Source organism: Telopea speciosissima, chromosome 8, assembly GCF_018873765.1.
Source record: "Telopea speciosissima isolate NSW1024214 ecotype Mountain lineage chromosome 8, Tspe_v1, whole genome shotgun sequence".
Lineage (NCBI taxonomy): Eukaryota > Viridiplantae > Streptophyta > Magnoliopsida > Proteales > Proteaceae > Telopea > Telopea speciosissima.
Window position 1 is genome coordinate 11014375 of NC_057923.1, and position 24405 is coordinate 11038779.

Consider the following 24405-nt stretch of genomic DNA (forward strand, 5'->3'; position numbering starts at 1 on the left):
GGACTAAAACCCAAGAGACTAGTATAGGCCCTTGTTCTCTAAGGATGTGGCTGCAACAATTCTTAAAATTTATTTGAATTCTTATAATATGACTAATCCTTGGTTTTGCCCTTTCACCAGAACAGAATCATCTTCTACTAAAACTACTATTAGATTGTATTGTAATAATAAGATGCATGGCAAGAACAATAAGGAAGTCTGGAATTTGGCATTTAAATATCCACCCAAAATTTTTTATCTGTGATGGTAATTTTGAGCCTTCTTCAGGAAGTGCAAGTTTCGCATCAATTCTACTATGTAACTCTTAGTTTGTTGTAGCTTTCATAAACAATAGTTTTACAAGGACGTCGCCGGAATCAAGATATGGGGAGTGATTCAAGGGCTGCTGTGAACAAAGGAACAAGACTGGGTAACAATAAAGATTTGGACAGGTTGTCTGTAGAAGGATCATGCAAGATACTCAAGAAAGGTGACCTTGAGAGCGTTTAATATGGATGTTTCTGAAACAATCTGAAACAATTAAGTCCAGTGTGTATAAAGCCCATACCCAGAAATCCCACAGTTGAATTCAATTTTTTTAATCCTTGAATTAGAGAGTTAGCAAAGTTCCATCCAACTGTAAAAATAACAATTTTTGTAATATCATTAAATGATTTTTAATTCATTCCTAATGCATACTTTAGGAATTCATAAAAATAGACTAGGGTTGATACCGAAATCTCGAACCTTGTACTCAATTACTGTTTGTATTAATTAGAGAGAGGCCACTTTGTTGTTGCTTTAATACTTACAACATTTTAAATTAATCCAAACGGAGCTTTACTGAAATCACATTTAGTAAAAACAGTAGGAAATAACAAAGTTAACAGGCAATGTACCTGCAGAAAAGAATCACAATCTTCATGCTGCATTTTGGTATGCCAACCACCAGTCCATGCATCATTTGTCAAAGGCGGCGCCATCCATCACAAAGCAAAGAATGTTAAAAGAAAAGATGATACTGAGCCATGGCATCGTCAACACCCACCCCCAAACCCCAATGGGCTATAGATTAATCATCTCAAAGGAATTCAACAAAAACCGAAGAGATTGGTTCACTACACCTCTTTGCAAGAATCCACAACAAAATTGGCATTAGACTGCTTATGTGAACTAGTCCATATTTAGGGAAGAACAGGGTGTCATGAGAAAGATGAAAGGACAAGCCTTCTTCCATCTAATTTATGTTTCTCTACAATTATCTGGAAATTGACAATAAAGAACAGTATAGTAATGCTCATAATGCACAGAACCTGGCTTCTCAGGCCCTAGGCTTCAGAGAAAGACCTGTCTCTACTTTCTTGATTTCAAAAATGAGCATCCTCCACATCTTAAGAACAAACATTTCAGCTTCATCATCCAAAATGGATTGCAGCAGCTCCAGCATCTGGGATGCCTGTACATGCTTTTTAGTGCTGGACACTATGTAGTCAACAAGAGTCTCTTCCTCTTCCCCTAGAAATTCTGTAATCTTCTTTGAGATCCAGGGTCTCATTCTCTCATGCAACTCATGCTGTTGAAATCAACAAAACAGCATATACAGCACACATTCATAAACATTCATAATCATATGCATAAGAATGAAAAAAGGTAAAGTAGTGAGTTCAGATGGTAACTAGAGGTTTGGAAGAGTCTAGGAATTTGTGGTTTATTTGGCTAACTAGTTTATTTGATAAGATTTTGAGCTCAAGGAAAATGCATGATGATTGGAGAAGAAGCATTGTGGTACCGATTTATAAAAATAAAGGTGATATTCAAAGTTGTAACAATTAGAGGAATTAAACTCATGAGCCATTCTACGAAATTATGGGAGAAAGTAATTGAAGCTTGCCTGAGACAAGAAACTATTATTTCAGATAACCAATTTGGTTTTATGCCAAAGAGATCAACCATGGAAGCTAAGTATTTGCTTAGGAGACTAATGGAAATATTTTGAGCATATAAGAAAGATCTTCATATGGTCTTTATTGATTTCAAAATAGCTTATGATAGAGTTCCTAGAGAAATAATTTGGCATGTTTTAGAGAAGAAAAATGTTTTGAGTAAATACGTGGACATAATTAAATATATGTATCACGATACAATGACTAGCGTAAAAATTGTGAAGTGTCAAGGTAGTTAATTCCCAATAACAATTGGATTACACCAATATTCTAAGTCCGTATTTGTCTGCACTAATTATGGATGAATTGACTAGAGACATTCAAGACCAGATACCTTGGTGAATGCTTTTTGCAGATGATACTGTTTGGTGGATGAAACAAATATTGGGATAAATGCAAAGTTGGATTTATGGAGATCAACCTTGGAGCCAAAAGATCTTAAAATAAGTTGAACTAAAACAGAGTATACATGTGTAAATTTAGTAACAATAGGACTGAGAGTGAGGTGGTGAAAATTGATGGTAGGGAATTACCTCAAAGTGATAACTTTAGGTACCTAGGTTCAATCATGAATAAAGAAATAGAAATAGAAGATGATATTATACATATAATTAGAATAGGGTGGATGAAATGGAGGGGTGCATCTGCAGTGTTGTGTGATCGGTGTATTCCTTTGAAACTCGAAGGGAAATTTTATAGATCAGTTATATGACCAGCAATGACGCATGGGGCTGAATGATGGGCAGTAAAGAAACCACATTTAAACAAAATTAATGTGGCTGGAATGAGGATGTTACAAAAGCGGATGAGTGGTAACACTAAAAAAGATAAAATAAAGATTAAAAAATGAACAAATTAGAGCAAATCTGGATGTTGCCCCTAATTATGATAAGTTGCTAGAAACTCGTCTAAAGTGGCATGGACATGTGCAACAGGGGCCTTTGGATGTTCCAATACGGAGAAGTGATTTATTTCAAATTGTAGGAGCTAAAAGAGCTAGAGGTAGGCCTAAAATGACCATAGGAGAAGTGGTGAGGAAAGACATACAATGTATAGCTTAGGACTGGTATCTTCTATGGCTTTGAATAGAGCTGACTAGAGAAATAGGATCCATGTAACCGACCCCATTTAGTTAGAACAAGGCTGAGTTGAGTTGTATATGCATAAGAATGAAACTGAAATCAGATTCACCTAAGGTATTTAATCTTTATTAAGAAAGAAAATAAGGCCTCTAAATTCATCCAGTAGATTCCCTCCCTCACAAGGTTAGGTTCAATAGCTTCCCCAACACCCCCACTTTCTCTAACCCCCTCTCTTTTTCATATTTGGCCCAACCGACTTGAACTAGTTCCAACCCTATTCTTTCAGCGAGCAGACAACAATTAGTGTTACGATCAATAAAGGCAAGGTAGAAGTAGCCCAACCTGTACTGAACCAGACCCATCGTAAATTGGTCCTTTTGTTACCAACCATGCAAAAGTGTACCGAGGATACATCAGCAATTGGTAGTCTCTCTTCGGTCAATATAGTATTATGTTTGCCCCATCCTGGCCCAACACAAGTGGCTTGAGTGTTGGGTGAATATCTGATGCTTTTAGTTTACGCCTCTAATTTAATAAGTTAATTCGACTAGGGGCTCATAATTTGTTAACAGGGTCTATGCATGCTCTAAAAGAAGGAAAAAGTTTTTTTTCAAAAAAAAATTGTGCAGCAAAAGTTGCATACCTTGTCGTACACAGCCCAGTTAATCTCATGCGAAAACAACTCCTCTTTGGTCTTCGGGATCATATCAATCAACTGTTTAGCATCTAAAAGTTTCTTCTCCCTGTTTTCATCTCTGGCACGATTATTATCATCATCAATGCGGTCTCGATCACGATGACTTGGCTTGTCAGTAGAACGCCTAGTTCTATCCTTGTCAGCATCAAACCTATCTTCTTTTGGATTAGCATTGGAGATACGCTTAACAAATTCAGCTGCTGCAGCCAAATTTGAAGATGGTGCCCCAGAAACAGCAGGTTGAGCAACCTGAAGTTCATCAGTGGAGTAATCAAGGGGAACCAGAGGTCTCATTTTTTTCTCCTTCTCAGCATCATCATCATCCTCTTCATGGAAAACTGAAGGAACAGCAGTTCGTTTTCCTGATCCTACCAGGCCAAACCCCAGCTTCCGAGCAGGTGCATTGTTACTCTGCCGCGTATCTGACACAGCAACTGTGGTTGATTCATCGGTCATTCCATTACTAAAATCTAGAACCATATCGCCTGTAACATAGAAGTACAAATCCAAATCAAGATAAAAAGAGAAAATAAAGCGCACATGCAAACACATACACACACCACCCCCAGAGAACAGACTTTCACAATTTCAACAACAGAAATCACTGGCACAAACCTATGTAAGGCTTGTAAGCAAATGTACACAAGACTCATCAGCATGACTCTCAGGACCAAAATACTTGCATGCAAGCAAGGACATAACCACACAAACTAAAGACGGAAAAGCACACTCACAAGCACAAGCATACAATTAGAGACACCTGGAAACATACACACAAATTATAAAGACTTACTAGCGTGATTGACATGACCAGAATCACTCTCATAAGCCTGTTCAGCATTGCTTTCTTCTGGCAAACTGGACCTTTCCACTCCATTAGCTACCTCAACCTTGGGTTCTTCTTTCTGCATCTGCTGCTCCTCGATAGCTCTCCGCTTTGCCTCTGCTATTTCTTCCTCCTCTCTTAAGCTGTCAGCTAAATCATCCTCCTTCTCCCGTTGTCTTTTCTTCCTCTTGTCATCATAAGCACTACTCCTGCGCCTCCTTTTTCTTGTATCATCATCATCACTCTCATCCTCTTGATCTATGATCTCCCTCCTGCGCTCCCGTTCCCTTTCCTTCTCCCTCTCCTTCTCGTGCTGGCGCTGATACTCTTTCTCTCTCTCTCTGAACTCCCACTCCTTAACTCGCTCCTTGAATAAACGTTCAGCCTCTCGAATCTTCAGCTCTCGATTCCTTTCCCTCCTAACTCGTTCTCTCTCCCTTTCTCTTTCATATCTTTCCAGTTCCCGCTCCTTCTCCCGTCTTAAATCCTGCTCCCTGTCCCTATCTCTGCTGCGCCTGTCGTACCTTCTACTCCTGCCCGGCGAGCTTGTTTCAGACTTGTCATGCTCATTGGAGGGCTTGCTTTCACTTGTCGTATCATCATCATTTTTATCTTCTGCTGCATCTGCAAGATTAGGAACAAGCAAAGACCACAAAAACTATAAGTACTACCAATATAGTAGTAATAACAATAAAAACAATGGTGTACTGTTAAGTAGCGCTATTATTATAAACATCCTCATGGGTTCCCATTGGGGATGGCACCACGCAAGCATTGAGAGAAATCAGGCAGAAGCAGGCTTAGACATTACAATTCATGACAGGTTCATATCAGAATAGAATTTCCTAAAATCTGACCCAACTCTGCCCCGAAGCACTGTCACAGAAATGATGCTTATCATCTCATGAGATTCATCTAATCTTTGGAGTCTTCTAATCTTCATCAAATTGCACTTGATTGTTGTTACTCAAATTGTGCACATTTATCAGTCTGAGGTCTGCAATCATGTCATGCATAAGGACTCTTTTGAGAAAAATAAAATTGTAATTTAACAAGATTATCTAAACATCAGCTCATAGGTTCCTTCTAATGGACACCGATGCCTGGATGGGGGTTCCAAAAATTGGATAATTTATAATTTTATACAAAGAAGAACAAAAATCCTTGTAGAGTCACCCCAAGGTCCCTAAGCCAACACACAAAAACAGAATGTAATATCAAGATAACTCTGGTTTAAAGTACTTTGAATTCACGAGAAATATAACTCTGACATCATGGAAGACAATATAATACTATAAAAACAATAGCAACAAAAGGACTGGCATCTGTCCAAAACTCACCACTTTTCATTATATCCACATCTGAGTCCCCATCCCTTGATTTAGAAGGAACTTCAGAGTTTGACTTCGCAGAACCATTGGCAGTAGTTGGAGCAGGTGGAAGGGGTGGCGGTTTGGTCTTTATCCTCTCTTCAATCATACTCGTAAGCTTCTCCAAAGCATCTCTGTCAGCCTCTCGATCTTCATCATTCACAATACCAAAGGTGGTAGTGTCTTGATTTTCTTTATCTGCTGAATCATTCTCATCCTTCTTTAAGTTCTCCTCAGAGGTTTTCTGAGGTTTGCTTTTCTCAGAAACTGGTTGACTTTCTTCCTCTTTTTCAGTACCTTCAGTTTCAGTTTCAGTTTCTTTAGGTTTATTTTCTCTTTCAGTTTTCTTCTCAACATAGCGCTCCAGGTATTCTCTTGTTGCTTGATTAACATTGAGCTGTAAAAGTATAATACTTGGTACACTTAGTCCAGCACAAACACAAAAATGATCCAACATGTTCCAGCAATAACAATCAAATAAAAACAGAAACTTTAGGTAAAAGAATTGAAATAACAAATTTAAGAGTGTCAAACAGGACAGTTCCTTACCGGTTCTAGTCCCAAGGGGGTCAATTCCAGAACTGTCTCGTTTACTAAACAGTCCCAAAACTAGGATCCGGTCCCATTAAATAATGGGACGGTCCGGTTCCTCAACGGTTCTAAGCACTTAAAGTCTGGATAGTCATATATGTAAAAAATTTCTAAGTATACAAATAAATTTCCGAAGCATACAAATACTTGAATATACTCTTGAGACTCAAAGGTGTCAAAACCTAGCCCGAACCGTTAAGACCGACCGGAAAAAACCCGGACCGAACCGAACCGATCCTTATTGGATTGGTTTTGGACGGGGGTATGACGGGACCGACTGAAAACCGGACCGACCGATAGCAAACCGAAACCCGAACCGAATGAAACCGATAAAAAAATTATTGAGTATAAAGTTATGAATAAGTGAATTGATAAAGAAAAATCATTGAGTTAGTGAACAAATTTCTGGTTGTAACGGGAATTGTTACAAATCAATGAGTATGAGGTTATGAAAAACAGAAATTTCATTTTAACAATGCTTCCTCCATTTATCTCCTCGTTTACTATACAAAATTAGTTGGTTGTCAAATAAATGATTTGAAAGTAGGGTTCCATCTATGATTTCAATATTAATTATCTTCTCAGTAACTATTCTTTGATTTCAATTTTAATTATCTTCCCCTTACAATTAATGATAAATAATTATATTATTTGTAACAATAATTATCCATTGATTTGAATATATCTTCCATTCTTCCCCATATAATTTATTCTTCTTTGTTTGAATTACAACATGAACAAATTAAATCAATTTTCTTGTTTATGGTTTGTATACTTGTTTAGACTTGGGGAAGGTGAATTAAGGTGTTTTTATCGAATCTTTCCTCACTATAAAGTATGAATTTAAGATTTCATTGTGCCTCAAACCCGAAAACAAACCGATTTAAACCGGTAATAACCCGATATTGAAAAACCGAAATAAACCGAAACCGCATTGGACCGAAACCGAAACCGACCGAAAACCGAAGTTTCTTAATGGTTTGGTTTTGGTCTCACCATTCCAAGACCGAAACCGAGTCGAACCGACCGTTTGACACCCCCTACTCCTGAGCATAAATAATCAAACATCAATTGTTAAGAATATTCCTACCAAAAAAATTCTTAAGAATACAAAAACTCAACTAAGCCCAAAATAATTGATAACCCATAGTTTTTCTTTGCAATTAGAATATAACTGTTATATAAGTTATAACTATTAAGTATTAACTAATCCTAAATAAGTAATTGAGGCATGTTAAATAGGTCCTAGCGGTTTTGGTTCTAGCCGGTTCCTTATTGGGCTTTTGGTTTTGGACCCATTGGGAAACCCGTCCCACTTAATAATCAGTCCCAAAACCAGCTCCCAGAACCATCCCATTTAGTAATGGGGCAGGTCGGTTCTGGGTTTTAGCGGGATGGTTCCCGGTTCTGAACCCAAATTGACACCCTTAAATAAATTATAGATACTTCCAGTTGCAATTCTTGATGTAGTTGCTAGAAATATAAGCTTTTCCACAACCATCATAAAAATGCTGAAGTTTACTTGTCTCTCTCTCAACAATCTCACTGAAAGACTAAAGTAGATGAATGGACATCCATCATGTGAGCTTGACCATATCCGCCACCCCCCCCCCCCCAAAAAAATGATGAACCACATAGTTGAATTGGATGATGAAATTTGACATGGTCAATGTAGGGTTACCTTATCTATCCAACAATTAGAATGGCCACATCAGTCCTCCATGAAGTTCAAAGTAAAGGAAGGCTAGCCGTCTGATTAAAAATTCATTTCAAAACAAACACTCTTAAACACATATTCACAAATACATTTATCATACATCATCTAAAAGTAACTAGAGTAGAGATATTTATAGGCAAACCATCTTTCTACTGAGTAAAATTTTCTGGAAAAAGAGCGGAACCCCAAAGAAAATGTTGAGCATGTGGCACATGAACTGAACATGAAGAGACACCCAACCTCCCCCAACCCAAGTAAGATGTTTTTCTTCTTTCAAGAGGGGGTAAATTCCAGAAAAGTACACGTCTCCTTAACTACAGTGTCCTAGCCAGGCCAAAAGGGATTCACTGGCACAACATGCTTCATATTCAAATAAACACATACTCAAATATTCTTCTCTTCCATTTTTTCCAAAATGCTACACCACATGACAAAAGCAAGTATTCTCTGTAAACAAATTATACTTTCCATAACCATTATATCATTCACTAAAAAGATGTGACTTTTTCTCCTGAATAGATAAAACTTTATCCAAGTCATAGGAAATATCCGAGCAAACACATACAGTGTCCTAACGAACTGGCAATGCATTATAAGCATAGTTATCAAGGCGTCACCTAGGCGCGAGCCCTGCCGCCTTGTTGAAGTTGCCTTGAATTTAGACCCTCTCCAACGCCATGGTTGCCTTCCCGCCTTGATAACTATGATTATAAGGATGATCTGATATTTCCCAATCTCCTTCACACACAAGCATATAGTAGCAACTCTCCATTCTCTAAGCATGAGAACATAGCTCATGAGGATTTCATCAACCAAAGCAGTCAAATAAAAGAAGGCCACATTGCTTGGAACCAGTACTTCCAAATCAGTTCATCTGGAAAGTATGAGGACATGGGCTCAATTTATGCAAACTAAGTTACATGTATGCAACCTCCTGCATGCATATATCTGCATATACAGTTAATTTTACAAAACCATAAATAATAGATACTGACCAACAGAACATATCAAGTTCTTTAATGTATATTCCAATCTATTTCTTGTAAATTTTACATAGTATAAAAAATATGAAACTATTTTTTAATGCAAATACTACCCATACTCTTATGAAGTTCTTTTTTATATACTAAGAATTATATTATTCTCATACAGAGAAGACCAATAAATGCACCATTAAGGAGCGATATGGAGCAAATTGAAGATGGAAAAGGCACAAGGGAAGATCAAACATGACATAGGTTGCAGAAGGAAGGACATAAATGCTTCTGAATTACCAGCTACAACGGTGGTCAAACAGTTTTTTCCGTACAAATAAAAAATGCAGTGTATGGAGAATCATGGGTTGAAATCATTAAGCTCCAGAAGGCCTAACTCCCTGTGCATACGAGTCCAAATTTCAACACATTAGCAAGGGTATTTTGGGAAGGGAATCAATTGACCTAACCCCATCCCACCCCAGGCATGCATAAGGGGGGTCTGCATGTGTTGTGTAGCTTCTTGTGTGAAGCCAAGAGGAAATATTTGATCATATTGAATTTAATGCATGGTCGAAAATTCGCACCAGTTAATAATTTAGCGATGATACTAGTAATTCAACAATCAAAGGTGAAACCTTGCAGTTAAAAGATATAATAAAAAGAGCAATCCAGTGCACAAGGCTCCCGCTACTGCAGGATCTAGGAGGGGCAAAATGTACGCAGCCTTACCCCCTGCTTCGAAGGAGAGGCTGTTCCTCCCAAGTTAAAAGATATAATAGATAAATATAAAAGGCAAGAAATATGAGTCCAACCATACCACCAGCTCTTGCCCATCTATATTAAATTTAGTCAGCAGGCGCAGTGCACGAAGAACACCTTCTGCAGACTCAAATTCACAGAACCCAAAGCCTCTTGGAGTTCCATCAGAAGGATCTTGAGCACGTTTCCAAGCCTTCACATCTCCACAAAGCTTCACAATTCACAATATATAGAATAAATATTCAGGAAACAATGAAAAGCAAAGATACATAAAACATATCTATCAGAAAAAATAAGACAAAGCTACACCATAAATAAGGGTATGAAGAAAGAGTGAAGATCATTTTGCTAAAATGATGAAATAAGCAACTAACCCGAAGGAGAGAATGCATAAAGTCGTTTTCCACAGTTGCAGCTATCTTGCCAACATAAACAGTGGTTTGAGGTTTCTCTGTTGGGGGAACAATAGAAACAACTGGCCTGACAACAGGGGGGACAATTGGAGGACGGATTCCTGGAATAGGAGGGCGTGACAGTGGTGGAAGCACACCGATCACTCCAGGAGGATGTGGAGGAAAGGCAGGGCGAACCATAGCTGGATATGGAGTTGGGAACCGAGGAATTCCTGCATCAATGCAAACAGCATCTATGCACATTTGTCAGAACAGGCTCAGAAATTACATGAATCAATGATCCTCCTTCTCATAATTAAATATCTATGCAAAGAGGAAAGAATTTGACAACAATGATTAAATGCTTTTACCACACAACACAATCATAATAGAGACGGGCAGCACAGTCATGGCAACTATCACCTGCTGAATAGATAACCTGAAGGAACATGAAGAAAATAGCATCCAATTTATCAACTACAAATATGTAAATTCAACTCACCTTATATACATATATATCTCTTGCATAACAGTAGCCTTCAGAAGCTATCACAGGCATAAAATTGTGAAACTGAGCAATATGAGTGCAGCGTCACACCCACACCAAGGAAATTGAGGGTATAACACTACACTAGATGTTCCAAAATCTCCACACTGCCTAGAAGTTAAACAGCCGAATTGCAAAGCATAACAAACACAAACAAAAGGAACACATGGAGAGGGCGAAAGGAAATGCAATAAAGAGATTGTACTACCTTGAAACACAAGCGCAATGAGCAATCAGTTGCTAACCTGGACCGCTGCTGGGCTATTGAACTACCCATGAATGTAAAAATTAAAGTATCCTTATATCTACCAATAGCATAGCAAAAGTAACACAACCAGCAATTATTTAGTGTGAATGAAAGGACTCAATTGGTGGGCCCATGGAATAAATTTTAACCTAAAATCTCCAAAGGATAATTTGATCTCGTAATCAATAAGTCGTTCTTTTGAACATAATTTTCATCAAAACTCAAGAAAACTAGGAGAATTTATGCATACCAACACTGGTGTTGTAGTACAGGATCTTTAAAGAACCGCAAGATGAAGCCGGCCGACCTTTTCTCACCGTGATCAATCAAGACACTGTAGGAGAAAACATCCCACCATAGATACCTCATGCATCCCTTATCTAACCAACAGAACTTTTCACATTCCCTCAGGGACTCCTCTCAAATCAAAATTCCTATGCACTAAGTCCGAGCTTAAAACCTAATGTCATAACTGCTCGTGGTTTATTCTTCTGCATTTCTTTCTCCTTCCCGCATCTCCCCCCCCCCCCCACCCCCACCCCCTTTCCTTTGAACAATTAAAGATGCTAACAATGGGCACACACTCATGAAATCAAAACAACACATCCCTATCAAAATTGTTACAGCCCATACTAATATCTTATCATTAAAAATGTTCCCAACGCTTGACCACATAAATACCCATTAGTCAAAGAGTTTGAGAGTCCAAACGATGTGCTCAAGCTCTGAACTGACAAAAAAAAAAGAACCACAAGAGAAAGCACGCATAAATAAAAACAGAGAGGAAGGGAGGGACGAAATAACCCACCGGGTGGATGTACCGTTCCCTGAGGAGTAACCGAGGGCGCCATCGGAAATCCATTGGGCATCTGCGGGTATGGTCTCATGGCGGAATTGTGAAGCGGGCCAGGGGGAGCCTGGTATACACCAGCTGGTCGTAAGGGAGATACCGAGACTGTAATGTTACCAGCTCCGCTCGCCGCACCGGGGAGCATGATAGCAACAGGATTAACTCCAGGAGGCTGTACATTGGGGTTCTGAATGTTAGAGCTCAAGAAATTAGGGTTTGGGAGGGGAGAGAACTGAGGAGTCGACAGAGGAATCGGCGTCACAGGGCGGAACGACGGAGCCGATGGAGGGATAGCACCGGGAGCGATTAACGACGGTGCGAATGATTGGACAAAAGGAACCGGTAGCGGTGGAGTTACGAGTGGAGGATTTGAAGTAAGGGTTTCTGCGAGAGGAGCAGAAGCAACAGTTGAAGACGAATGTGGCAACGAAGACGGTATCGACGATGACGAAGGTACGGGCAAAGGATGTGACGGATCTGATTGGATTGATTGAAGATCCGGTTGTTCAGATTCAGAAGTTCCCGGTCCAGTTTCTGGAGTGACAGGTGAGGATTGAGGGTCCGCCATTAGAGGACTTTGGAAGAAGAACCAGTGGATGGGTAGGGGTCAGGTTGTATTCAGCTTGAGCGTGCCCTAGAGACCTGACTCAGTGCAGTCCAGTTACCCACCTTGATTAACTAACTGCTTAGTATTATTTACTATATTCTCAAAATCTTACCGCAAAATCTTATATCGGTAGTACCACAGGCCAAGTACCAATCACGAGTAAGGAGATCGCATCAGGCTTGGGAAAAAGCAGTCACAATAAAAATAGGGTAACGGTTCTCTCTCTCGTCACCCCAAAACCAAAAAAAGATTTATTCATGAAATGCGTGTGAAACTCATGGCAATAGTATAACACATCCCTGAATCTATGAATCGGAATTGGGTTAGAGTATGTTAGATCAGTATACATGTCATTGATAGTGTCCTCCTATCGAGGGAGTCAGTCAAACTAGTAATCTCCCTTCGAACATATTTGAAATTACAATTTTCAAAAGAAGAGGTAAAATTTTTCATAGGAGAAGATGTTATTCCCTCTTAGAGATAGGAAACTTCATGTTTGTGATTAGATTCAACAAGCAACCTGTCATGGTCTTTAGAAATTGCCTCAAGCATAGCATATCGGATCGTCAAAGTTTCACCTTCAATTGATTCTTGAAAAGTAATTGGACTAGAGCTAGCAACTAGTGGATGACCAGTTGAATCCCGAAATATAATCTTAATCCCACTTTTGTTGAAACCCAGGGTTAAAGTTACACTCGCATCACAATTTAGTTTGATAAACCCAGATGGTAGAACACTCCAACTTCTGCCACTAGAATTCATAGGAGCTAAGACATCTTGAGTTGAACAAAATGTACCTTAGAACTCTAAGAAAGCATGTTTAGGGACTCTAATCACCCTTTTGTCATCCATTGGTGTTTGTCGAAGATGTGATCATTCCTTGCCAACCAAAGGTACCAACATATACAAGAACAATGAGACTATAATTGTTTCCATAACCTTACAATGAGCATTAAATATATCCCACCCTTTAATCCAAGGAGAGAAGCAAACATCGACATGTATAGGTATTGAATATCCCAAAGAGCTCCTAAACCATACTGCATGAGCCAAGAAACAATCCAATAAGATACAGGAAATGGATTCCTTACATCCACACATGTTACATAGACGATCCACCTGAAGAATTTTGTGACGAAGGGCTTCACGACTTGTAACCTCCAAAGCACAACAACGCCAAAGGAAACGTTGAATCTTTTGTATAGTTGAACAGGACCAAATATGCTTCCACAAAATAGTTGGAATAAATCGTCCGAATTGGTTGTGGGAAGAAGAAGATGCCGAAGAATCCTTATGACCTTTTGAGATTTGCGAGTCAGTGATAAACACTTTTTACAGAAATGAGTCCATTCTTGACAAAACTTCATGCAAGAGTATCTTCTTGAGGAAAATAAGGATAACTGTGTCTTGAGAATCTCCACAATCCACATGATTGAAGTGCTCCTCTTATAAATCTTGATGCCAAACTCGATTATCCTGGTCAATGATATGGTAAACTTCTGTAAATAAGGGAATTGTTGGTTGTGTATATCCCTTGATTGTAGAAATCCAACAATCACTCCATATATCAATATTATCCTAACACGCCAATACAATCCCTTTTTCAAACACCTTCTTTCCTTCTATGATACTCCGCCAACCCCAACTTGGTTGATGCTCCACCTTTGCTTAAATAAATGAGGAATGTGGATAGTAGATGGCCTTCAAGAAATGTGCGAAAAATTTATATGAATCAAACCAAATACACCAAACAAATTTAGTTAATAAAGCACTATTGTGTGGTGATGGTTCACAAAAACCCAAACTCCCTTTCTCCTTTGATTGGCATAAATAGTCTCAAGAAACCGAATGCAACTTAGGTTGACCATCCTTATCCCTCCAAAACAAATTTGTTGCAACTTGTTGTAAATGCTTATGTTAAGAACTTGGCAATTTGAAATGTAAATAAGCATAAATAGGCATTAAAGATACCACATATTTTAACAGTACTTTTTACCAGCATGTGAGAGTCAATCTTGTGCCTTATTATTGACCCTTGTTTATATATCTCATAACAAAGAAGTTCTAGACCATATGTCTCTCCCTGGTTTCTGAACCTTGACAGGTTTAAAACCTTGTGTATCACATGTTCATTATCTGTGTTATGTTTCTTTTTTTCTTTCTTTTGGCATTGGGCTCACATGAATGAATAGCCTTGCTTTCTACCCCAAAAAAAAAAAAAAAAAACAAAGAAGTTCTAGAGACACAAAAATCTGTTGGTAAACCAAGGTATTTTTTGGGTCATGACCCATATGGAATCTTTAAGATTTTAGAAAACCACTTCTTCATCTTGGTATGTGTATTAGGAGAGAATGTCATACATTTTTTCTTCAAATTTGTTGCTTGTCCTAAAGGCATGCAATAAGTGGATAGGCAATCTCCTAAAGTGCAATTTTCCTTCAGATCAACTTTACAGAAAATAAAATTATCATATGCAAATAAAAGATGACTAACTAGTGGAGCTCGATTGTGTAAATAAAATCCAGTATTCTTACCTTCAGCTTCAGTCTTCAATAATAGACAACTCAGTGCATGTGAACACAATATAAATAAAACAGATGATAGGAGATCTCCTTGGCGATTACCCCTTGTTGGAATAATGGTCCCATATGGACCACCATTAATAAGCATCTGATAAGAAATTGTATTAAGGCAAGCCATCACCATTTTTCATCTATTGAGCACTGAAGCTTGACCTCAAAGGCATAGGTTCAATGAAATCTCATTCAAGTCTATCATAGGTTTTCTTCATGTTTAGTTTCAAAGCAACAAATGTATTCTCCCCCTACTTCCTCTTTTTTAAAATGGAAGAGTTCATGTGCCAAAAACATTATCCAAATAGATGTATTCAGAATAAAAGCAGATTGATAAGGAGAAACCACATCATTGAAGATAAACTTCAATCTCATGCCATTATTTTAGTAACCACCTTACTAACAATCGTACACAATGCAGTAGGTCGGAGTTGGTCAGCCATTTCAAGGTGAGGTACTTTAGGAGTTAGACAAATCAATGTTTTAGTGAGAGGAGAGACATAATCCCATTCTCAAAAAAATTGATCACAATATTATACAAATCCATATTGATAATATCCTAATATTTTTGAAAAAAAAAAAAAAAACTAGAGGAAAACCATTAGTACCTGAAGATTTAAGTGGACTCATGGCAAATAGAGCAGTTCACATTTCCTCCATAGTTGGTTGACCACACAACATGTTATTTGTCTCTAAAGATATAATAGAAGTGATTGCATCAAGCACAACGTCAAGGATTCAGTATCAACACCTTCATACTGGAATGCATTATCAAAATGTGATAGAACTTCATCATACACCTCTTTCTCATTCTGTATCCATAAACCAGATTGAAGTTTAAGTTCCAAAATATGACTATGGTGTCTTCTTTGCAAAGTAGTGGCATGAAAGAACCTGGTTTTCTTATCTCCTTCTTTAAGCCAGATTATGTGAGACTTCTGCCTCCATATTTCCTTCTCGTTTGCTGACTCGGTATGCAAATCTTTCTTGAGAGTAACAATTTTGAGTGTGAATAGTCTAAGAATGGCAACCTTTGTAGGACAAATAATAAAACTTGAAAAAAGTATTTATAGACACCTACTTTGGGAACTTTTCCACATGGTTTTTATTTTTTGGCAAGTGAACAAGATGGTTTAGCATTTTTAACTATTGGATGCATAAGGAGCCCTTAAATAGGTTACATTTAAAATTTGATGGGATGCTGGATTCACATTACATGATGTATCCTCTATGCTCATTGATGCAGACAAAATTTTCAGTAAAGCTACCTAAGTTTAATTTGATTCCTAGCATACTAATGGAATGAGTAACATTTTTTTTTTGTAAAAAAAATACAAAGGGGGAGGGTTATAAGGGCTTATATATTTACTACCACAATGATTGTCCATAAGACCATAATTGTAATATGAAAATGCTAATCTCATGATTGTTACTTGTTACAAGGGGAATAGGCTGATAGCTCATTAGTAAATTTGATTTTTTTCTTCGAACAAGCGATCTTTATCTTTCTCCTCTATACCCTCTATTGATGAGCCATGTCCCGTGCTTCCCATTGACTGGCTCCCTCACGGCCTCACCCCATCTGTTCAGAGAACCTCTCTCCTATTTTCTCCTCTGGCCACATTCCATTCTTTGGTTTTCAAGACTTTGTTCCTCTGAAGCTATATATGATTATCGTCATTAGTAAAATCTGTTTCAACCAAAAAAAAAAAAGTCAAAATATTTTGTGTGCCAAGGCGTAGGTGAAATGACCATCCTACCCCCTGAATGACAGATCTATGTCCCTCGGCGCAGCTCCAAAAAATATCTATATTTTAAGGGAAGGGGTAGTTGGACCAAATGACCAAATTATTAGGCCACCAATTGCCAGGTCAGAAACAGTGCAATCGCTCGCTGTGATCATGTTGGACGCAAAACGGCAAAAGCGATCATCTTATCCAGAGCATGAGGACGACCGATTGCCATAACTTGGTATTATCCTATCAAGAGATGTCATATGCTCTCTTACAAGTTCCGAGAAACCTTATCGCTCTACTTACTCTTTCGCTTCTGCTACCTAGAAACCCCGATTTTCCTTCCTTTTAAGGTTTTAAACCTTCCGATGCTATTTGTTCTTCAGTAATTTCCATGGCAGCATTTCTCTCCTGCCATTACTTTCCTTCAATTCTTTCCTCCCGACGTATCTTCCCATCGATCTCGACTACAAGAGGAACCTGCTTGGGTAATCATCAGAGATCTCTTTGGATTCGGCGTTTCGGACCCAAGTGTTCTTCCGACAAACCTTCTCGGTTTCGGCCGGACCATGAGCAGGTAACATGAAATTTCATGATTATTTTCCTCTCTTTTTTTTTTTGTTCTTGGGTTTTTGTGCAACTTTGGTCTTTCTAGCAGAAATTGGTTTAACCAAAAAACTGAGCTTTTTTGGTTAGAGAACTGAGAATGCTTAACTTGGTCGTTCAGCAGAAAAGGAGGTCATTCTCGTTTAAGGAATGTGCATTTTCTATAGCACTGGCAATCGGACTGGTTACAGGAGTACCTGCTTTGGCTTATACGGCCAGTCCGGTCTTGCCTGATGTTTCAGTGTTGATCTCCGGTCCGCCGATTAAGGATCCAGGGGCTTTGTTGAGGTATGCCCTACCCATTGACAATAAAGCTATCAGGGAGGTTCAGAAGCCTCTTGAAGATATTACCGACAGTCTGAAGCTTGCTGGGGCCAGAGCTCTGGATTCTATTGAAAGAGTAAGAAAGCCTGAGTTTGTTATGATATTATGTTTATGGAGTGGAAGGGGAACTTTTTAAGGTTTTAGTTTGATGATACTTAAATGGTACCTAAGTGTAATTGTCTGTTTTGTGAATGGTAGAATGTGAAGCAGGCATCTCGGGTTCTCAAGCAAGGTAAAGATTTGATTCTTTCAGGGGTTGCTGAGTCAAAGAAAGAGCATGGCAAGGAATTGCTTGACAAACTGGAAGTTGGTATGGAGGAGCTTCAACAGATTGTTGAGGAAAAGAATAGGGATGCTGTGGGACCTAAACAGAAGGAATTGCTTCAATATGTTGGAGGGTGAGTTGGAACATCTGGGCTTTCTACATTTTTGTGCTTTAAGAAAGCTATATGTTTGTGCTGTAGGAAAGTAAGTTCTCCCATGTCTGTATTTTACAGTTCTATTTTTTATCCCATGTGAATTATGTGCCTTCATAGTCCCCTTCCTAAGAGACATTATCTTCCTTATGGCAACACGTTGATTTTGTGCATAAGTTCTTATCCCATTTGGTCAATGGTTTCATAGCCAGTTTGCTTCCCATGTGCCAAAGTATAGGAATATGAACTTGGAACCTTCTCTTCCTTTTTTTAATAAGGTATAAGTACTAACATAGAAGGAAGTGCCTTTTCTGAAAGAAAACAGGTATAGGAGACCTTTTATCGTTATTTTTTTTTTTGATAAAACATGGTAGTGAGGCTGTGTATCAGACATTAAACAGGAATAGTTCAAGTTTTTGAGGTAGAAGTGATATCACTCTGGTGTCTTGACAAGGTGGCAGAGTGCTGGGGTTTACTAACCGTTGGTCAATCATCTTTTCTTCTCTACCCAGGGATTTTTTTTGTTTTTAATTGCTTGGTCATTTACTTATATATCTTCATAATTTTGAATTCTTTTTTGGCATTATTAACTCAGTGATATGGTTTACCCTGGCCATGTATAGTACCATTTTCATGAATTTGATGCTCTGTTCTTATATAAGGAACCTATTGGTGTGTTCTCAATTAAGTTTTCATCGCATTTCTTCCGTGCCTCTTGGAACCAGTTATTATTAGTGATGTCTTATTTTCACAAAAAGAAAAAGAAAAAAGTGTATCTTACTTTGATGTTAAAGGAAGAAAGGACTGTAGAAGTTAATCCTCTTAAAAGAAACTTTTCTCATATACAACCTTGTCATTGACTGCAGCTGAGATCTTCCTGGGGCATTGGGTTTCTGCAGTGTTGAAGAGGACATGGTGGATGGTTTCCCATATGAAGTGCCTGAAGAGTACAGAAACATGCCTCTTTTGAAAGGAAGGGCAACTGTGGACATGAAAGTTAAGGTTAAGGACAATCCTAACGTGGATGAATGTGTATTTCGTATAGTTCTGGATGGTTACAATGCCCCGGTAACTGCTGGAAACTTCATAGATTTGGTGGAACGGCACTTCTATGATGGCATGGAAATCCAAAGAGGTATTAGAGCTTTCACTGAAATCCTTTGCATTGTCTGACTAGCTCCGTGCATTGAAACTTATCACAGAGGATAATATTTAGAAGAGATTTGACAGTTGCCTTGTGGAAATTATGATTTTTTTTTTTTGGGAAACAATTTATGCATGCTGTTCACTGTCTCCACTGCCTTATATTGTCTTTCAATTAAAATTGGGATCTTTAGTACCTCTCAGGATTTATGTGGTTTGCTTGGATTTACTGCAGCGGATGGCTTTGTAGTTCAGACTGGAGATCCTGAGGGACCTGCAGAGGATTTCATTGATCCCAGTACAGAGAAGCCGCGTAAAATACCATTAGAAATTATGGTTGATGGGGACAAGGCACCTGTATATGGTGAAACATTGGAAGTGAGCTTCTGGAATATATCTCTCTCTCTCTCGCACACACACACACAGATGCGCACTCCCACACTCATGCACCCATCAACTCAACCAAGCCTCATCCCTATTTCCATTTCCCAATAAAGATTTCTCAAGTACACATGCTGGAATCTCCTTACACTTTCACCACCATGAACGGATTTTTTATTTTATAGATGTACTGACACAGTTGATCCCCTTCCAGAAAGTGGGATGTAAACCTAAACCTGATCAATCTATGATATACAATAACCGAACAAAGAAAGAAAACCTTTTTCCAAGAATCTTAATTAGTAAACCTCAGAAAGCTTGTAAAAATTTGATGACCCAATCGCCTTGGTCATGTCCCACTAAGTAATGAGTGGAGTTCTTGAAAGATCAAATTCGTTGTCAATTTAGTTATTTCTATTGCTTTTTACAATTATGGGATTCACCATAGTTTCCAATTTTATCTGCTGGAAGCATTTTATTCTAATTTTATATTCACATTTTTACTACAAGCCCTGGATTTTAGTTCATGAATATATGTGGTATATGATCTTAGTGAATCTGATCATTTAATGTGTTTTTACAGGAGCTTGGTCGATACAAAGCTCAGACAAAGCTTCCTTTCAATGCATTTGGAACTATGGCTATGGCCAGAGATGTGAGTGATAAATTTCCAAACGATGTTTCCCTTTACTAATTTGGCTTACACTGAGTAGTTCTTTGTACTTTTTGAGACAGGAGTTTGAGGACAATTCTGCTTCAAGCCAGGTATTTTGGCTCTTGAAAGAAAGCGAACTGACTCCTAGTAATGCCAACATATTGGATGGTCGGTATGCGGTATTTGGATATGTAACAGATAATGAGGATTATTTGGCAGATCTCAAGGTTGGAGATGTTATACAATCCATTCAAGTTGTCTCTGGCCTTGATAATCTTGTCAACCCAAGCTACAAGATTGCAGGCTAAATTTTCCTCTGATCTTGGTAGCAGATTTGTTGTTCATAAGAGTTCATGACTGGAGCACCAACTCCAGCACTTTTAAATACATTAATGCTGTAATGTTTGATTTTGAGAGATTATTTAATATCAGACCTAGCAGTGTTAACATTGGTAGAATGCTTGGTTTGGTGGGCCTTCTCTTTTGGTTGCATATGGATTATGTAGCTATTCATGTTCTATCTTGTTCTCTTGCTCTCAAGCTTTACACCCTCCAAATAAAAGAAAGTGAAATAGAAAGGAAAATGTTCATGTACACGGATCATGGTGAATTTAGTAGATTCATCAATTGTCATGTGGCAAAAAATAATGGAAATTGAGTGGGTTTATGCTCCAGAGAATCATTTACCCATCTGACTGATAAATTTTCAGGCCCATCAGGATATACAATGTGGTTCGAATCATGGTTTAAAGTTTTTATTTTTGAAGAGACTTTCGACCAATATATTAATGCTCATTTTTTTAAGAATGCCTTGAATAAACTATAATAAGTGGAAGGGAAGCAGTTTTCTGTACGGGAGTGTGGCCTACGCCAGCACTCCCATGTGTCTATCTCTCTCCTCCTTAAAACAAGGGGGCAGAGGTATCTTTTTTCATGGGGAGGAGAGAGATAGACTCATAAGAATGTTGGCGTAGGCCACACTCCCAAACAGAGAACTTTGAACTTTTTCCCTAAGTGGAATGGTATTTATTTTTTAGGGTTTTCTTCAAATACCCCCCTGAAAATACCCAAACGTATAGTTGTCCCCTTAAATTTTCATTAATTTCATTAGCACCCTTGCTTTCCAAACTAAGTATCACTATAGTCCCTCCTGATAGTCAGAGACATTATGTTATAACTAGGGATGCAAGTTTGGCCCTGTCGACCCGAACCCGCCCTGGCTTGCCCTGAGCCCGAACAGGGCCTAGGCTGAGATATTTGGCCCTGAGGGCGGGTCAGGGTTGGAAATTTCTGGCCCTGAGTCAAGGTCGGGTTGGGTTAGGGTTGAGGCCTCAAGCTAAGCTTGGCCCGGCCCGGCCCGACACTGATTAAGTTATACTATAAAATATATATTGATATAATATATACATTATATAAACTTTAAATGTCACCCACATTTTTTTATATAATATCTTATATATGAAGACAATAAGTGATATAATACTTTTTATTATAGTGTTATTTTATGTAAAATTGATAATGTTCTCCCCGCTTCATTCCAGCCCATGCATTTCTTTCCCCTTCCCCATGAGCAGGGCCAATTAGGGTCAGCCTGGCCCGACCCTGAGGGTGGGTCAGAGTTGGATTTTTCTGGCCCTGGGTCAGGGTCAGGTCGGGCCTGGGCCTAGCTAAGGGGACTTAGGGTTGGACTAGGGTTCTATAAAGCTCGGCCCAATCCGACCCTGTTGCAGCCCTAGTTATAACGTTTCCCAGTTTTTGAACATTGTTGGACCATTCTGCCCTTGATAGGGTAGAATGACCAATTTGACCTCAAAATATTGGTCATACAAAAACCCCTTTTTTTTTTATTTATTTTAAATTTATAAGAATAAGGAATCGAAGAGGGAATATTCCCTCTCCTTCCCCAAATCGCAAAACAGAGACAACTTAGGGTTTTTTTAAAAGCCACTGCCGCCTCTTGTGGTGGCCGAACCAGGAGGTGGCAGCCTCAGAAGGACACGGCGAACGACGGACTTCCTCCAGCGACCACGATGCCGGCCTCAGATGCCGGTAAACAAACCCGTAACCCTTGGCTGTGTTGTTCCTCACAATACCCCTCACCCTGTCGTCTGCAGACAGTTTCCAAGCTCGCACAATCCAATTATAGGCAAAATCAGCGATGTCAATGCCTTGATCTCACGCTTTGTCCTCAGATCATCGACAATTCTCTCATCGTTATCTCTTCCGACTGTAAATCGACGTCGCGTTCCATTGACCTATCTAGATCTAAGTGTTTCTCCCACATTGGCTTGTCTAATTTGGTTCTTAGTTGCTCGTCTTTGGTCGAGCTTGATCTGTCTAATGGTACTGAGCTCACGGATTCTGCTGCAGCGGTTATAGCGGAGGCAAGGAATTTAGAGAAGTTATGGCTGTTAGGTGTAAATTGATTTCCGATTTGGGGATTGGATGTATTGTGGTTGGGTGCAAGAAGCTGAGATTGATCAGCTTGAAGTGGTGCTTAGGTGTTCCTCATTTGGGTGTGGGTTTGCTTGCAATCAAAGAACAAAAAAAAGGAATGGCTTAGGGTTCAAGAGACGATAGGAAATGGGTTCAAGAAAAGGGGTTTGGCAGGGACGATTGCAAATGGGTTGAAGGATACTACAACTCATCTTCCCCCAAATCGATTTGGGGGAGATGAGTTGCAGGTTTTTTTTTTTTTGGACATTTTTGTCATTTTACCCTATCAAGGGCAAAATGGTCCAACAATGTTAAAAAAATGGGATCCGTGGGAGGGATTATAGTGATACTTAGTTTGGAAAGCAGGGGTGCACGTGAAACTAATGAAAGTTCAGGGGGGCAACTGTAAGTTTGGCCATTTTTAAGGGGGCATTTGAAAAAAACCCCTTTTTTTTTTTTTATTTTGGTAAAAGTGGAATGGTACTTGCGCAACGAAGAAACCTCCCACTGGCAACTTGAAATTTTGATTTTATTGACATTTTATTTGCAATAATAAAGGTTACTCTATTGTGGTCAAGTGGTCACGGGTTCGAGTTACGGACTAAGTATATTATGACCCTCCCTAGACCCTGTAGACTGTAATGATGAACAAAGGGGGATGACTTAGAATCCCAGCTTCAAGATGAGAGTTTTATTGTGAGCTTTCATTTTATCCCATACTATAAGATGAATTTTTTTAGGGTTTCCAGCAGATCCATTCGAAAAATTAAGACAAATAGAATCCAAAGTCCTACAAATCTTAAGAGAAAACAAAAAACAAGACATAAGATAAGATGGAATGGAGGCTAAAACATCTTGAATAAGAACCCGTCTTCCTGCAAAAGAAAGAAAATTAGATTTCCAATAAGATAATCTATTCTTAACTCTATCCACAATGAACTCCAATTCCTTAGATTTGGATCTAGAGTGAAAAAGTTTGGACCCCAGGTAACGAGAATCTGAAGACACTATCCACAATAAACTCCAAATCCTTGGATTTGAATCTAGAGTGAAAAAGTTTGGAACCCAGGTAACAAGAATCTAGAGACACTTTCCTTTACACCAATCAGAGAAGAAAGTCTTCTTCGTTCCATCTGGGAAACATTCCTACTAAAACACAATTCATTTTTACCAAAATTAATATCCTGGTCAGACAAATCCGAATAAAGATCAAGAATAGATTTAATAGTAAGAAGGTCCTCATCACAAGCATGACAACAAAATAAAGGTATCATTAGCAAAAAGAAGATAAGAGATTTCAGGGGTATTTCTAATCACTTTATTTCTTTGAAACATTCCCAAGTCCCAGTAGGTAAGAAGAAGGCGGGAAAGAACTTCCATGACTATAGTAAATAAATAAAGACTGAGAGGACAATCTTGTCGGATGGCCCTGGAAACCGTAAAATAGCCAAAAGGACTACCATCGATCTTAATAGAGAAGGAGGTAGAAGAAATAAGATTAAAAACCATGTTACACCATTCATGAGGGAAACCAAGGAAACCAAACAAAGAGGT

General features: G+C 38.7%; 2 protein-coding genes and 1 long non-coding RNA gene across 12 annotated transcripts; 1 reads left to right on the forward strand and 2 right to left on the reverse strand.

The window, feature by feature from the left end:
• Positions 1-1024: 1024 nt before the first annotated feature.
• On the reverse strand, positions 1025-12595 carry LOC122670492 (RNA-binding protein 25). 8 transcript variants are annotated; one of them, XM_043867391.1, is made up of 9 exons: positions 11936-12119; positions 11378-11544; positions 10705-10772; positions 10316-10566; positions 10000-10152; positions 5868-6294; positions 4495-5151; positions 3648-4186; positions 1025-1552 (listed from the first exon to the last, which is right to left on the reverse strand). In XM_043867391.1, exons 1-9 carry the CDS (start codon positions 11987-11989, stop codon positions 1301-1303), a joined length of 2568 nt encoding a protein of 855 aa, XP_043723326.1. In that variant the 5' UTR covers positions 11990-12119; the 3' UTR covers positions 1025-1300. The 8 variants fall into 8 exon arrangements, 7 of the variants coding, with proteins under 7 accessions (XP_043723326.1, XP_043723330.1, XP_043723328.1 ...); XM_043867395.1 differs by lacking the exon at positions 11378-11544 and having other exon boundaries at positions 11936-12044; XM_043867393.1 differs by lacking the exons at positions 11378-11544; positions 11936-12119 and adding an exon at positions 10836-11172 and having other exon boundaries at positions 10705-10756.
• Positions 12596-17164: 4569 nt separating this feature from the next.
• Positions 17165-20870, forward strand: LOC122671452 (peptidyl-prolyl cis-trans isomerase, chloroplastic). 3 transcript variants are annotated; one of them, XM_043868662.1, is made up of 8 exons: positions 17165-17210; positions 17273-17467; positions 17618-17896; positions 18019-18218; positions 19136-19371; positions 19615-19757; positions 20344-20415; positions 20496-20870. In XM_043868662.1, the coding sequence occupies exons 2-8, from the start codon at positions 17285-17287 to the stop codon at positions 20721-20723; spliced, it is 1341 nt and encodes a 446-aa protein (XP_043724597.1). In that variant the 5' UTR covers positions 17165-17210; positions 17273-17284; the 3' UTR covers positions 20724-20870. The 3 variants fall into 3 exon arrangements, with proteins under 3 accessions (XP_043724597.1, XP_043724598.1, XP_043724599.1); XM_043868663.1 differs by having other exon boundaries at positions 17166-17210; positions 17621-17896; XM_043868664.1 differs by lacking the exon at positions 17165-17210 and having other exon boundaries at positions 17220-17467.
• On the reverse strand, positions 17738-18087 carry LOC122671453. The gene is made up of 2 exons (XR_006334348.1): positions 17987-18087; positions 17738-17948 (listed from the first exon to the last, which is right to left on the reverse strand). It is a non-coding gene; the product is annotated as an uncharacterized LOC122671453 (long non-coding RNA).
• Positions 20871-24405: the final 3535 nt, after the last annotated feature.